This window comes from Heptranchias perlo, chromosome 10 (assembly GCF_035084215.1).
Source record: "Heptranchias perlo isolate sHepPer1 chromosome 10, sHepPer1.hap1, whole genome shotgun sequence".
Lineage (NCBI taxonomy): Eukaryota > Metazoa > Chordata > Chondrichthyes > Hexanchiformes > Hexanchidae > Heptranchias > Heptranchias perlo.
Window position 1 is genome coordinate 58,845,704 of NC_090334.1, and position 16,285 is coordinate 58,861,988.

The following is a 16,285-nucleotide window of genomic DNA, read 5'->3' on the forward strand; positions in this document are numbered from 1 at the left end:
CACTACTGCCGAAAACCGCACTTTTGAGTACTTCTGTTTTTTTCTCCTGCAATAAAAGTGATCAGATGCTGAGTATTATTGCAACTTATGCTATGATGAGCCCACGTCCCATTACACTTTCAGTCTAACTCCTCACCAGTGTCATTAAGCTATCCAGGGCTATTCTTGAGCTTTCAGTTTATTGGGCTGTCAGAATTTTTAAACTTATCGGTCAGTTTTTTGCTAGAATTCTAGACTGGCATGTGTATGTGTATCCAAGATATGAAGGAGGATTTATACACAATTTTTAAAGAAAAATCTAGGTTTACAAATAAGGTATTGTTCTGGGAGTTCTTTCTTGGTTCTTATTGAACTGATGGTCTGTCGCAATATTGAAGGACTTTCATAAACACTATCCATGTTTCAATATTCTATATTGTATATCTTTAAATACAAAACAATGTATCTGCTCACCCATAAAAAATTAATGAACAAAACTAATTAAATGATCATTGTTGTTTCTCTGCCATCTTTTTGTTTCATCTTACCTTCTTGCCACCTCCAGACAGTGATAGTATATTGAGGGTCTAGTCCTACTGAGAGGAGGAGTTTGCCTGTGGCACTAAAACTGACACAGCAGACACCCTTTGAATGGTAACAGCGTAGCACAGAATGTGTCTGCTTGGTTGTGGCATCCCAAATATGAATCAATGGGGAAGTACCTGAGAGAAAAAAAAATACTATAATCAGCTGTACAAATGTACAAGCTGGTGTCATTGCACCAACATCAATGTCACATCACTGCAAGGCACAATTAGATGTAGAATTATTACTCTATCCTTACTCCCAGAACCAATCTTCAGATGTTGCACCATGGATTCACAGGGTGAAAGTGCAGAAAGGTTTGGTATAGTAAAGATGATCTGCCTCTTTAGCAAGCTTTGTAACTGTCACATTTAGTAAATACTACATCACATTGAATATCAACATATAAAATTGTACTAATTTTTTAAAAATTAAAAATGATAAACTGTTCAATTTGGACTTTTTGATTTTTCCTATAATGTCTGATTAGAATTGGATGCTTGGACATTTGACTTCATTGAATACTGCTGAAATGGTTTAAAATGTTCATCGTGAAGGGAACTTGCCAAAACAACACCTTCATGCAAAATTTGCTTTCCTTATTCTTAAATGGCTTTATGATGTATTCTTTGTTGAATCTCAAATCTTTGAACCCTATGCTGGTCCAGTACTTCAGTCTCAGAAATAATGCAAAGATGAGAGTCTCGTGTTGCAAACCAGCCACAACATAGTGGTTAGAAGTGAATTTGATGTATGAGTACTTTTGTATGAATACTCAGCATTCGTATATGATGCCCACTAGAGAGCTTCATTTTGCAGTACTGATGGTGCATATGTAGAATGATGTTGTATTTCTATTTCTGCAGAGTGGGCTGTATTATCAGTTTAACTAGAAAAACTATTTCTGCCCAAACCCAGCGATTTATAAGTAACATATTGGTGATTTCTTTCTGCAGGTAAGAGTAAGGAGCAGATTTTATTATTGCACTTGATGTAAAGAATCATCTGGGTGTAGCCTAGAGGAAAATGGGGCAGGCTTCATTGCACCAAGTGCAATAACAGGAAAACTTACCCCTAAAGGCTTGTTCTGACATACTCTAATTGTTCCCAGCACATGGTAATAACTTCCCAATTCTTGGCTCATCAACCCTATCTGACATCACAGCAGATCCTCCTGATTTTGAGCTCTCCAGTGCTCTCTGACTTACAGCTGATCTTCCTGATTCAGAGCTTTCATATTGCAAGGAACGTATGGCAATGTTCCTTGCAATATAATGGACAGCTGTTTATAGCAGACAAAGCAGTGCTACACAAGTTAGTCCATTCTAAACAACTTTCACAGGTATCTATCCTTTACTGTTTCACAGTATAGGCAGTTCCTGGTAAACATAGTGAAGTAACAAATTCATTTTGATACCAATCAGGTGCAACAAATTGCATTGATATAGCACCTTTAATGTAGTAAAACATTCCAAAAGGCAACAATGTTTTATGTTTGGCTCCTTAGCTCTGCTTTTCTGTCGCAGGGCATTTCAGTTAATGCTCATCTTATAAATTAGTTTTACATTTTTGTGACAGACAACTTATTGTTTTCAACTTTTCTTTTGATATACTTTCAAACATGAAGCTACATAATTCCCAAAATCAGTATTGTAACTAAGTTTAGCTAAAATGCAGTGATTTTTATAACTCATTATCGTTCTTATTATTGTCTGCTCCTTAATGACAATTGAATATAGTCTTTTAGTAATTTAACTAAACAAAGGAAAATAACCATTCCAAAGATCCCAATGGAATTACCTTTGGCCTCTTGCATCATGAAAACTACTATTTACCAAATGAATTAATTATTGGTAATTAATCAATCTAACTAAATTATTAAAATGCAATTTGTTTCTAATATATTAATGCTTCTTGTGCATACAGCCTTTCACTTTGGGCATAACCTGTTACACCTTGAGAACATTATTTTAATAATGAAAGTGGTAGCTTGTACTCCACTATTTAGTTCATGAAAAGGGTGCAGGCCAAATATTTTAGATTTCTTACCTGACATGTCAGCAGAGTCACCTTTAAGTTATAACACAGCCAAGGCCAGAAACAAAATGCAATACAAAAACAAAACAAAATAACAAAAAAGCACAGTTAGAGTAAACATACTGTAAGTACTGGTAAATATACAACTGCACACTTTTACTGTAAAATATCTGTTGGAAAATGTTTATATTTAGTGTTGCTATTTCTGGATATCTATCAGTACTTAAAATTATAGATTAAAAAAAATAAAAGTGACACAAACATTTGCAATCAATAGATGACAACTCCACATGCATGCCTGTGACTGTGATTTTTCCTGAAGGTTCAATGGACATGCTACCATATTCCTGTATATCCTTATATTTGAAGGAAAGAGCATTGCTATTTTATTTGTGTTCACAAAAATTGCAACAAAATGGTTCAATTTTTTCAAAATTAAGCTGTGTACTGTAGCTAGGCCAATGGGGGTGTCCAGCAGAGGTGACTGTTTGTCTGTAGGGGAAGAGGAAAAATCAGAGTAAACCCACATTGTCATTGTACAACCAGTAGGGAATATTTCTATCCAATTTAATAATCTTATATAAAAACTGAAAATGCTGGAAAAGCTCAGCAAGTGAGGCAGCATCTATGGACAAAGAAACAGAGGTAATGTTTCAGGTCGGAGACCTTTCGTCAGAACCTTTATGCAAGTAAAGAGCCAGGGAAAGTGGGGGGAGGGCAAGAGCGATTAAATGAAAAAAGGGATGATGGTGCAAGGCACGGAGGATGGTAATGGGACAAGTTAAGAAACAAAAGATCAGTCTAGAAGAGCTGTAAATGGCAACAGCAGAACGATAACCAGCAGCTGTAGTCCAAATAAATAAATAAATAAACAGAAGCTGTGATTATGGTCTGAAATTATTGAAATCAATGTTGAGTCCGGAAGGTTGTAAAGAGCCTAAACGAAAAATGAGGTGCTTTTCCTCGAGCTTCCGTTGAGCTTCATTGGCACAGTGCAAGAGGCCGAGGACAGAGAGGTCAGAGTGGGAGTGGGACAGGGAATTAAAAGGCAAGTGACCGGCAGGTCAGGGTCATGCTTGCGGACTGAGGGAAGTGTTCATAATTTTATATATCTCAATTAAATCTCCCCTCAGCCTCCTCTGTTCCAAAGAAAACAACCCCAGCCTATACCATCTTTCCTCATAGCTAAAATTCTCCAGCCCTGGCAACATCCTTGTAAATCTCCTCTGTACCCTCCCTAGTGCAATCACATCTTTCCTGTAATGTGGTGACCAGAACTGTATGCAATACTCTAGCTGTGGCCTAACTAGTGTTTCACACAGTTCTAGCTTAAACTCCCTGCTCTTATATTCTATGCCTCGGCTATTAAAGGAAAGTATTCCATATGCCTTCTTAACCACCCTATCTACCTTTCCCGCTACCTTTAGGGATCTGTGGTTATGCACTCCAAGGTCCCTCACTTCCTCTACACCTTTCAGTATCTCACATTTATTGTGTAATTCCTTGCCTTGTTTGCCCTCCCCAAATGCATTACCTCACACTTCTCTGGACTGAATTCCATTTGCCACTTTTCTGCCCACCTGACCAGTCCATTCATATCTTCCTGCAGTCTACAGCTTTCCTCCTCACTATCAACCGCACAGCCAATTTTTGTATCATCTGCAAACTTCTTAATCATGCCCCCTATATTTAAGTCTAAATCATTGATATATACCACAAAAAGCAAGAGACCTAGTACTAAGCCCTGTGGAACCCCACTGGAAACAGCCTTCCAGTCAGAGAAACAATCGTCGATCATTACCTTTTGCTTCCTGCCACTGAGCCAATTTTGGATCCAACTTACCACTTTCCCTTGAATCCCATGGGCTTTTACTTTTTTGGCCAGTCTGCCATGTGGGACCTTGTCAAAAGCCTTGCTAAAATCCATGTACACTACATCAAATGTGCTACTCTCATCGACCCTCCTTGCTACCTCCTCAAAAAATTCAATCAAGTTAGTCAGACATGACTTTCCCTTAACAAATCCACACTGACTGTTCTGGATTAATCCGTGCCTTTCTAAATGACGATTAATACTGTCCCTCAGAATTTTTTCCAATAATTTGCTCACCACCGAGGTCAGGGTGACTGGCCTATAATTACTCGGTCTACCCCTTCTCCCTTTTTAAATAATGGTACAACATTAGCAGTCCTCCATCATCTGGTATCGTCCCTGTAGCCAGAGAGGATTGGAAAATGACGGTCAGAGCCTCCGCTATTTCCTCCCTTGCTTCTCTTAATAGCCTGGGTCACATTTCATCTGGGCCTGGTGATATATCTACTTTCAAGGATGCTAAACCCCTTCAAATTTCCTCTCTCACTATGTTTATCCCATGTTTAGCCTAACATCAGTAGTAGGGAAAATGCTACAGTCTATTATAAAGGATGTGATAACCGAACACTTAGAAAATATCAATGGGTTTAGACAAAGTCAACATGGATTTATGAAAGGGAAATCATGTTTGACAAACCTACTGGAGTGTTTTGAGGATGTGACTGGTAGAACAGATAAGGGAGAACCGGTGGATGTGGTTTATTTAGATTTTCAGAAGGCCTTTGATAAAGTCCCACATAAGAGGTTAGTGTGCAAAATTAAAGCACATGGGATTGGTGGTAATATACTGGCATGGATTGAAAATTAGTTAACAGATAGGAAACAGAGAGTAGGTATAAATGGATCTTTTTCGGGGTGGCAGGCAGTGACTAGTGGGGTACTGCAGGAATCAGTTCTTGGGCCCCAGCTATTCACAATATATATCAATGATTTGGATGAGGGAACCAATTGTAATATTTCCAAGTTTGCTGATGACACAAAACTAGGTGGGATCATGAGTTGTGAGGGGGGTGCAAAGAGGCTTCAAGGCGATTTAGACAAGTTGAGTGAGTGGGCAAATACATGGCAGATGCAGTATAATGTGGATAAATGTGAAGTTATCCACTTCAGAAGGAAAAACAGAAAGGCAGAGTATTATTTAATTGGCGATAGATTGGGAAAGGTTGATGTATAAAGGGACCTGGGTGTCCTTGTACACGAGTCACTGAAAGCAAACATGCAGGTGCAGCAAGCAGTTAGGAAGGCAAATGGTATGTTGGCCTTCATTGCAAGAGGATTTGAGTACAGGAGCAAGGATATCTTACTGCAGTTATACAGGGCCTTGGTGAGACCACATCTGGAGTATTGTGTGCAGTTTTGGTCTCCTTACCGAAGAAAGGATATACTTGCCATAGAGGGAGTGCAGCGAAGGTTCACCAGACTGATTCCTGGGATGGCGGAACTGTCGTATGAGGAGAGATTGGGTCGACTCAGCCTGTATTCACTCGAGTTTAGAAGAATGAGAGGGGATCTCATTGAAACATATAAAATTCTGACAGGGCTAGACAGACTGGATGCAGGGAGGATGTTTCCCCTGGCTTGGGGGGGGGGGGTCCAGAACGAGGGGTCACAGTCTCAGGATACAGGGTAGGACATTTAGGACTGAGATGAGGAGAAATTTCTTTACTCAGAGGGTGGTGAACCTGTGGAATTCTCTACCACAGAAGGCTGTGGAGGCCAAGTCACTGAATATATTTAAGATGGAGCTCGATAGATTTCTAGACACAAAAGGCATCAAGGGGTATGGGGAGAGAGCGGGAATATGGTATTGAGATAGAGGATCAGCCATGATCATACTGAATGGCGGAGCAGGCTCGAAGGGCCAAATGGCCTACTCCTGTTCCTATTTTCTATGTTTCTATCCAATATTTCACACTCCTCCTCCTTAACTACAATGTCTGCATCATCCTCTATCGTCCTGCACTTGTGATAATGCTCATTTCAAATTTAAGCAACTAATCAGCCAAATTACTTGCATAATAGAGAAACATGTATTTAATCCAACTGTGTAGTGAGCAAAACAGAAGCATTTACAAACGGCTAATAGAATGTTCAGAAATCCCATTTAATGGCCCGGGGCTAGAAGATCCTGCTGAACTGCCTTTTTAAAAATTGGGATGACCTTTTTAGCCTGAGGGAGTGAACTACAAACATGGCTAGAGACAATACTTAACAGGCCAGGTCAAGTCTGATTCTACTACTCTGAAAAGCTTCAATGAAACCCATTAAAAATTTAAGACTACCAAGTTGAAGCAAAAAATAGGAACATAGGAAGTTAAAGGGTGTGGTTCATCTGACCAGTTCCAAGTTTAATAGATATTAATGTAAATTTAGCTTGTCTTAATATTGTGATGAAGGAAATAATGGTTATAATTTTTTTAAAGTTTGGGGGGGGGGGGGGGAAGATTTCCTCCATTTACTATTTGTATTGAAATCATAAATGCATTCTGTTTAAATTCATTTAAGATTTTGGTACAAATTGCCCACATACGAATTCTTCCTGCTTAGGAATTCTAGATAAATGCCAAAAACCTTCTAATCAGAGAAATGAATGAACAGGTGTGAATTCAGCCTATCTTAATATGAAGATGAAGATGAAGAATAAATATGGATGAAAAGTTAAAAGTCCTGGTATTTTTAAATAGATGCTGAAAACTATTTAATCATACACAGAAATGAATCAATGACAAAAGGAGATGAAGGACATATATAGATAGGAATTAAAAAATATATTAATACATATATAGAAGCAAACAACAGCCTGGCTCAGTTGTAGCACTCTTGTCTAAGCTAGAAGTTCATGGGTTCAAACCTCACTCTGGGACTTCAGCACATAATTTAGGTTGATACTTCAGTGCAGTACTGAGGAAGTGCTGCATTGTCGGAGGTGCCGCCTTTTGGAATCAGAAATTAAACCAAGCACCTGTTCAGGCGGACGTAGAATATCCTATGGCACTATTTGAAGAAAAGCAGCTGGGGGTTCTTTAGGCCAACGTGTACCTTCAGTCAACACCACCAAAACAGATCTGATCATTTTCCTCCTTTGTTGTTTATAGAACCTTGCTGTATGCAAATTGGCTGCCATATTTGCCTAGTTAACAATAGTGATTAGGCTTTACAAATTTCATTAGCTGTGAAGCACTTTGAGATATCCTGAGGATGTGATAGGTGCTATATAAATGCAAGGTCTTCCCTTACTTCACTTACACATAGTAATGTTAAGAAGGATGTAGCAAGGAAGACAGACCTAATGAAAATATCAGGCTACACAAGTCATGATAGCAAAGGACAAGGTTTGTTGGAAATTACATGGTTGAAATCTCTGTGTTAATGTACATTGCTGTTATGTTTATGGGCTAAAATGCATTCAAAAGTAGTAACACATGTGATTTTAAAAATATGTTACGTCAACTTATCCATTCACACTGATTGTGCACAAGTGCTTAATAATTCATGCATGAGGAACATAGCAGCAGGAGTAGGCTGTTCAACCCCTTGAGCCTGTTCCACGATTTAATTAGATCATTGCTGATCTGTACCTCAACTCCATTTACTCGCCTACGTTCCATATCCCTTGATACCTTTATCTAACAAAAGTCTATCGATTTCAATCTTGAAAATTTTAATTGAGCCATCATCTACAGTCTTTTGAGGGAGTTAGTTTTAGATTTCCACTGCCCTTTCTGTGGAAAAAGTGCTTGCTGATTTCATATTAATCTATTAAGATTAAGACCTTTTGTTCCTGTTCACTCCTCGACCTTCTAAACTTAAGGGAATACAAGACAAGTTTATGCATCCTGTTATCATAATTTAACCCTGGTGAATCTGCAGTGTACCCCTTCCAAGGCCAATATATCTTTCCCAGGGTTCAGTGCCCAAAACTGAATGCAGTCCTTCAGATGGGGTCTGACAAAGGTTCTGCACAACTGAAGCATCACTTCTTCACTTTTGAATTTTAACTCCTTGAGATAAAGGCTAACATTCCATTGGCCTTTTTGATTACTTTTTGTAACCGTGCACTAGCTTGTAGTGATGTGTACATGGATACCTAAATTCCTTTGCTCCTTCACAGTTCCTAGTCTCTCACCATTAAAAATAAATCTCCAATTTGTTTTTCTCAGATCTAAAAAGTGGATGACCTCACACTTTCCCACAATGAACTCCATCTGTCATAGTTTTGCCCATTCATTTAGTCTGTTTGTGTCCCTTACTGTGCCTCCTAACTTGGTACCATCTGCAAACTGGGATATAGAATTCTCTATTCCTTCACCACGTCATTAATATATATGGTGAAAAGCTGAGGCCCCTGTACAGATCCTTGGGGAACACCACTAGCCAATCAGAGAACTTTATTCCTACCCTCTGTCGCCCACCTCCCAATCAATTATCATTCTTTCTCAGAAGATAACCTCCAATTCTGTGCACCTAATACAATACAAATTGATAAGCGTGATCATGTACTCATAATATTCCCTCTGTGTGCAAATTCATAAGGCAACCGTTTTTATACAAATTGCTAGTTTTAGTAGCGCCTTATGTCCAATGGTTTGACATATCTCATGAGCTGCTTCTAGCATTTTACTATTTGATTCCGGCTTGGTCTCCCCCTGCTCCCATAGACCTAAAAAGGCCAGGATTTTCCTCCCTAGGAGCAATGCTGCCACAGAAGTGTAGTGGTACAGGACCACTGAATGGTGTTAGCCCGTGTGATTTTCTAGGGTCAGCTTATTCTCCACATTTTGGATGGCCTCCTGGCAGGGAAGAAGAGGGGCAGGGGAAGAGGAGGTGGAACCAAGGATAGGGGGCATGGTGGAAGAGAGGGGATAAGGAGGAAGGGATGGGGAGTGGAATAGAGGGAGAAAAGGAGGGGGAGAGAAAGAAAGGAGAGGGGAAAGGGGGTGCTAAGTTGTGATTTTTTGCAGGGGGCAAAACCTGTGTTGGATAGCACAGGAATGTATCAAGGCCAGACTTTAAATTAAATATGTTGAGATGTTTTGCTGCAGATTTTTGTGTTTTTTTGACTGTTAAGACACAGGGATTTACTATTGTACATAAGTGTAATTTTTGTAGTTAATGCCATTTTAAATGATTTATGCAGATCAAATTATTCATAGCTTATCATGACTGTAAAAATTTTTAAATTTTAGTTCCACTGCTGGTAGCTACAGTAGAATGGATTTTTTTTTGTAGTGTAGAAGATTCTACCTATTATACCCAGAATATGAGGCAAGAAAGTCTACACGTACAATCTAGTTCATCTGCTGTGGTATTTTCAATTAAATTGTAAAGGATATTTTTTACAAATTTGATATCAAACATGCTTTTTTAAATTGTTTGACACAATGTTACCAAAGTTATAGTACTGTACGCTTACATTGGCTTTATACAAAATGAGATATGTTCTGTGAACAAATTGGGAGGAAAAATTTTCTCGTTCAAAGGAAAATTGTTGTCTTGTATTCTGATTAACAAAATGAGAACAGAATCTGATGTTCTGACAACTGTATCACATCTGGCAAAAACCATGGAACATATCAGTATTGATATATTCACTCTGCTACTTTTGTACACACCTACTTGTCCTGTCGCTATTATCTTTTGAAATTTGGGATGCTGGTTAACAGTTAGGCACAGGATGTCATCTGTATGTTCAAGATAAAAAGATTGAAAACCTAAAGCAAATTGCAAATAAAAAGAGTAACAGTTAATTCAAATATTTCTTGAAATGCATTAAAAAAATTATTCCGAACATTATAAAAACATTCCTTATTTTTCACTGGAAAAAAATTAACTTAGGAACTGGTCTTTTAAGACCTATGCCACTGCACTATTTTGGTCAGGGTCACTCATTCTACTGGATATAAGGCCTCTCAATTGGTCCCTTAGACCTTTCCTCTCACTTCTGAATATGCTGTCCATACATAACAGGAAAAACATTTTTTCAAACCTTTTGCAGATTTTCTTTCACTGCAAAAATAGTGTAGCTGAGCAGTAAACAAGTCCAGAAATAGTTTTGCAACAACATTTTGAAAGCTTATTAGTTTTTGGAAAGACTGTGTGGAGTTTTACTTTTGCTGAGACATCAATGCAATTTTGCTTGGCATGATATTTGAACTTGCTATGAGCCCACCTGCCTTTGATAATTCACCATATGACAAGGCACATCCTTCATATCCATTTCATGCTGATTAAAAAACTTGCACTGCATAGTCAAGGATTCTTCCCAGTGACTGATACCATGAAATCTAACTGCACTATTTTTTGATATTGTAAGATTTTTTGCAGATTTAAAGCTGCACCATAGTTACTAAGAGGGCTCCATGCATTCATTCTGATCACTGGAAGATCTTTCTGATGACTCTTCCCTTGCAAAAGAATAAAAAAAGGCGTCAACCAAGTTTTCCATTTCAGTTATCATAGAACCATAGAAAGTCACGGCACAGAAGTGACCATTCGGCCCAACATGTCCGTGCCGGCCGAAAAAGAGCCATCCAGCTTAATCCCACTTTCCAGCTCTTGGTCCGTAGCCTTGTAGGTTACAGCACTTCAAGTGTACATCCAATTACTTTTTTTTTTAAATGAATTGAGGATTTCTGCCTCTACCAACCCTTTTAGGCAGTGAGTTCCAGACGCCCACCACCATCTGGGTGAAAAATTTTCTCCTCAGTTCCCCTCTAATCCTTCTACCAATTACTTTCAATCTATGACCCCTGGTCACTGACCCCTCTGCTAAGGGAAATAGGTCCTCCCTATCCGCTCTATCTAGTCCCGTCATAATTTTATATACCTCAATTAAATCTCCCCTCAGCCTCCTTTGTTCCAAAGAAAACAACCACAGCCTATCCAATCTTTCCCCATAGCTAAAATTCTCCAGTCCTGGAAACATCCTCGTAAATCTCCTCTGTACCCTCTCTACTGCAATCACATCTTTCCTGTAATGTGGTGACCAGAACTGTACACAGTACTCAAGCTGTGGCCTAACCAATGTTTTATATGGTTCTAGCATAACCTCCCTGCTCTTATATTCTATGTCTCGGTTAATAAAGGAAAGTATCCCGTATGCCTTTTTAACCACCTTATCTACCTGTCCCTTATGGGTTGCCCATGTTTCTATGGGCCCATCTAGGGCACCCACCTTGCTCACCCTGGAACCTTCCTGGAAAGATCTGGCAAGTGCATTAGCACTGCAAGACCAGACTTGTATAACATATTTTCCTTAGTATCCCTTAGCAACACTGAATGCCTATGCCGAGGAGTCCCTGACATCCACCCTTGATGGGGCAATGGGGGAAGTTTTACTAAATTTCAAAACTTCCCCCATTGCCCCATCAAGGGTGGATGTCAGGGACTCCTCGGCATAGGCATTCAGTGTTGCTAAGGGATACTAAGGAAAATATGTTATACAGTCCCCACCCTTATAGCAGGCGCGTTGGTGTCAACGCGATTTGCCCATATTGTGCTGTACTGTGGTACAGTGGGAGCTGTGTGCCTCAAAAACTGCAGACAGACCGAGCCAGCAAAATCTCAGGGAATTTCTACAACCTGCCAGGCACTGGGTGTGAAAATGACGAAGCTTGACTAACGATCCACATAAACTCCTTACAGATTTTCTCATGAAATCGGACGAGAAAAAGCGTTACAAGGGGTTGATTTCACTAAGATCAATCGATCATTAAAAGTTTGCTAGTTAATGACAGGTAATCCTACAGGTAAACGAGGCGCAAACGGCTGCTGAACTGCCCTAAATAGCCGGAGTGCTTAATATGGTTTAAGCGGCACATCTGTAATTGACACCTATGGTAATGGCAAATGGTTATTACCATTTGCCCAATATAGGCAGTTGCCCGCGATAAACGGGGATGGTGTAAGTGGTGGGAACTGTATTTTCATCATTTAAATCACAGAGTAATTTGTCCCCCTCTTTATGCCACCACACTGTCCTCCCAGGTCCCAAGAATTTAGGGGCCATGGTCCGTATGCCACCTCCTCCAGTCAAAGAACTAATAATGTTGTTTGTAATGAGGCCTTGTATACAGTGCTGGAAATCATGTGACTAAAATAGCAGCACTACGATATATATTTTTTTAAAGGGACAGTGATCCTATGTTATTACCCCCACCCAGCAGTATCATATTTCTATGCAAAAGTTCACATTTTTTTCAAATTAATGAGCAAAGATTTTTTTTTTTAAAATAGCAACTATAAATGTTCAGTAAAAAAATACCAAAACATATTTTAAATAGAGAATTATTGTTCTACCTGTGGCAAGATTATACACAATTCCAATTGATGCCGTGTGATAAATGATATCTGCACCATCATTTAAATAATGCACATTGTTTCGACAGTCATTACCACGATATCCAAATGCCAACTCCAGGGTGAGGTCCTACCAAATAGATAAAAATTAGTATCCTATACAATCTTCAGAGCTTTATAGACTTAGCAAAAGCTCAAATAGGTGTTATGACAATCTGATAAATTCACACTAATGTCATTCTTTCGCTCATTACTATTAAAGTAATAGTAAAGTAGCCTCTCATCAGCAGAAATACATGAATGCTTCTGCCTAGCTGTCATCATGTATTGTTCATAAAAAAGTTGCAGCATGATGCTACAAAACTTGATATTCACCAGAAATTAAAGGTTTTCAATCTTATATTTCTTACTTTAATCAGTTATTTAGTCACACAGAAAATATAAATATATAATTTGCATTTAATCCTTAAAGAGCTTGTGATAGAATCTGCACTGGTTATACATAATTAAAATCACCAGAAGACTCCACCCAGATATATGAAGAAAGTTCCAGAGACTTTGCATATCTTAGTGTCTCATCAACACTATTTTTACCTGGAAAGCCAAACATAAATGGGCACTCAGACTAGAACATTAATCAGCCAGAATGGTACGTATCTGAAGCAAGTTAGCTCTCCACACAAAAGTCTAGACTTCCTGCCACCATCTGCCTGATTTTGTGGCACTAATTGGGTGGGCGGTAATCTGAAACTACATTGAATCCCCAACCATTTTTGCACCCACCCTATTTCCGCTGTTATTTCTAGTGGTCGACAGAAGTTCCCGCCCATATTTGGGCAGACACACACAAATGAAGTGTCCCCATTTTCTGTCCTTTCTGCTCTTTCAGAATTGTGAGAGTGTAAAACTGGATGTCCAGGGTTGCTTGGTGCTACCTTTAAAAGGTGAAAGTGAGTTTAAAGCTTACACATATTACAGGTGTTATTTACACCCGTCACTTTTCTTGTTTTTTTTGCCGTTAAAGGGTTAAACTATGAGGACAGGTTGCATAAACTTGGCTTATATTCCCTTAAGTTTAGACGGTTGAAAGGTGATCTAATTGAAGTGTTTAAAATGATAAAGGGATTTGATAGGGTAGATACAGAAAAACTATTTCCTCTCGTGGGGAATCCAGAACAAGAGGGCATAATCTTAAAATTAGAGCTAGGCCATTTAGGACTGAAACCAGGTAACACTTGCACACAAAGGGTAGTGGAAATCTGGAAATTGCTCCCTTGCATCTCCTGGCAAGCTTAGACAATTTCTGGCGTTGAGTTGCCACGCTTGTGACAGTCATATTGGCACTCACTGCCTTGGTCCCTCCTGTATTGCTGCTTTCCTTGGGGGTGCAATTTGTTCCATGCAAGAAGCTGCTTCCCTCCTCTGCTTTACTTCATGCAGAAGCACATCTTTAGTTTTTTTTGCAGAATCTTGGGGCTCTCTGACCCCCCCTCAGAGCATTCAGATTTCTTTAATTGCAAATCTTATAACCTCCTGACTGGACAATTTTGGCTGTGGTGTCCTTTTTAAGTTGCTGCAGGCTTTTAAATCCTGCAACAGAGCCAGAGTCCCCCATCCCTCAAATGGCTTGTTCCATTCAACCGTGTTCATAGCATTGGGAGCTCATGAATCATGCTGCTCCAAAATTCCGCTCAGGATTTCTCTCAAGTGGAAAATCTAGGTTAAACGTGCATAATTTTTAAAAACAATCTTCAATTGCTTACCTCAATGGGTTTCTTTTTCTTCCCAACATTATTTGTTTGTAGTTTCTCAGGCTGAGGCAGTGCCCTACTAACAGGTGGTCTGAAACAAAGAACTGTGAATAAGAAAAGCCTGTCTGTCACCCATTCCGCTAAAAGACTTTATGTATACCAACAGCTCAAAGCACTGACACTTTTTCCTCAGTTGCAGATGCTTCAAGAAGTGACAAAATATGTGTTGCAACAAAGCATGTTCACACTGGAAATGTGCAAACATACTTTTGTGATATGCATATTTAAAAATATCTACCTTTAGCAAGGACTTCCTAGATCTTCAAATTAAGTGATCCTACAATAGGATAAGCAGTCATCCAACAGAAGAAACCATAAAAAACATCATACACACAGGACTTGAGCGCTATATGTACACACGGACAAATTTAGTTTAAGATAAAATGGCTTAAGCAAAAACTAAAAGAGTCTTCTCTCTTTTCTATAAGATTGGAAGTTATTGCCGTTGCCTGCTCCAAAGTGATTGTTTATCATTCAATTTCTTACAGACACTAGGCTTTCTAAATCTGGGGTTTTATCCATACAAAAGCAAAGAACCACATAGGTAATCTATGGTCCATTTGTAAAGTACATGGAGTTGAACAAAAGGAGTGAAAATTATATTCTGCGAAACCTGAAACAAGTCCTGCAAGGGAGAAATTTTGGGTGAGGTTGAGTATAGTCCTAACATATTGCAAAGCCAAATAACTTGATCTGTGGTACAGTGAAATCTGTTTATTGGTTAAGAGAATCATTCTGATCATTGAATCAAAATGAAAAACCCAATCAGAAGAAGTAATTTTTCAGTTTTTAGCACCTTTCATGAGCATAGGACGTTCCAAAGTGCTTCACAGCGAAGGAGTACTTTTGAAATGTAGTCACTGTTGTAATTTAGGGCAATGCGGTAGCCAACTTGTGCACAGCAAGGTCCCATTACAGCAATAAGACACTGACTAGAAAATCTGTTTCAGTAATCTTGGCTTAGGGATAAATGTTGACCAAGTCACTGTTGTTCTTCAAATAGTGCAATACAATCTTTTTTGTCCCCCTAAAAGGGCAGACAGAGCTCTGTTTAAGGTCTCATCCAAAATATCACACCTCTGAGTGCAGTACTCCCTCAGTACTACACTGAAATGTCAACCAAGATTATGTGCTTAAGTACCTGGAGTGGGACTTGAACCCACAACTTTCTGACTCAGAGGTGAGAGTGTTACTGCTGAGCCAAGGATGACAGAGAGGAAGATGACATTTCTCTTCCACAGCATCAGAGGTCCATACTTATCTCAAGGTAATTAGAAGGGAGGAGGATGATTCTTTCTTCTGGAGCCTGTTTCACAACATAGTGCTGTACTTTTCTATTTGCATATATATTTATATCTTTTATGTCATGTACTTCAAATGTAACATAAGAACATAAGATATAGGAGCAGAAGTAGGCCATCCGGCCCCTCGAGCCTGCTCCGCCATAAGAATCATAGAAGGTTACAGCACGGAAGGAGGCCATTTGGCCCATCGAGTCCACACCGGCTCTATGCATGAGCAATCCAGCTAGTCCACTGCCCCGCCCTATCCCCGTAGCCCTGCACATTTTTCATTTAAAGTACTTATCCAGTTCCCTTTTGAAGGCCATGATTGAATCATGAATCTATGATTCTATGATTCTATGAATCTGCCTCCCTCACGCAGTGCATTCCAGATCCTAATCACTCGCTGTGTAAAAAAG

General features: G+C 39.2%; 1 protein-coding gene across 2 annotated transcripts in view; it reads right to left on the bottom strand.

Annotated features, from left to right (window-relative positions):
- LOC137326606 (echinoderm microtubule-associated protein-like 5) overlaps nt 1–16,285 on the bottom strand; it is a 207,748-nt gene that overhangs the window by 35,856 nt on the left and 155,607 nt on the right. For both annotated transcript variants that reach the window (XM_067991872.1, XM_067991873.1), the window contains exons 28-31: nt 14,536–14,614; nt 12,773–12,902; nt 10,087–10,185; nt 528–701 (exon numbers count right to left, since the gene is read on the bottom strand). In XM_067991872.1, coding sequence (XP_067847973.1) covers nt 528–701; nt 10,087–10,185; nt 12,773–12,902; nt 14,536–14,614 — 482 coding nt within the window. The remainder of the gene's footprint in view (nt 1–527; nt 702–10,086; nt 10,186–12,772; nt 12,903–14,535; nt 14,615–16,285) is intronic.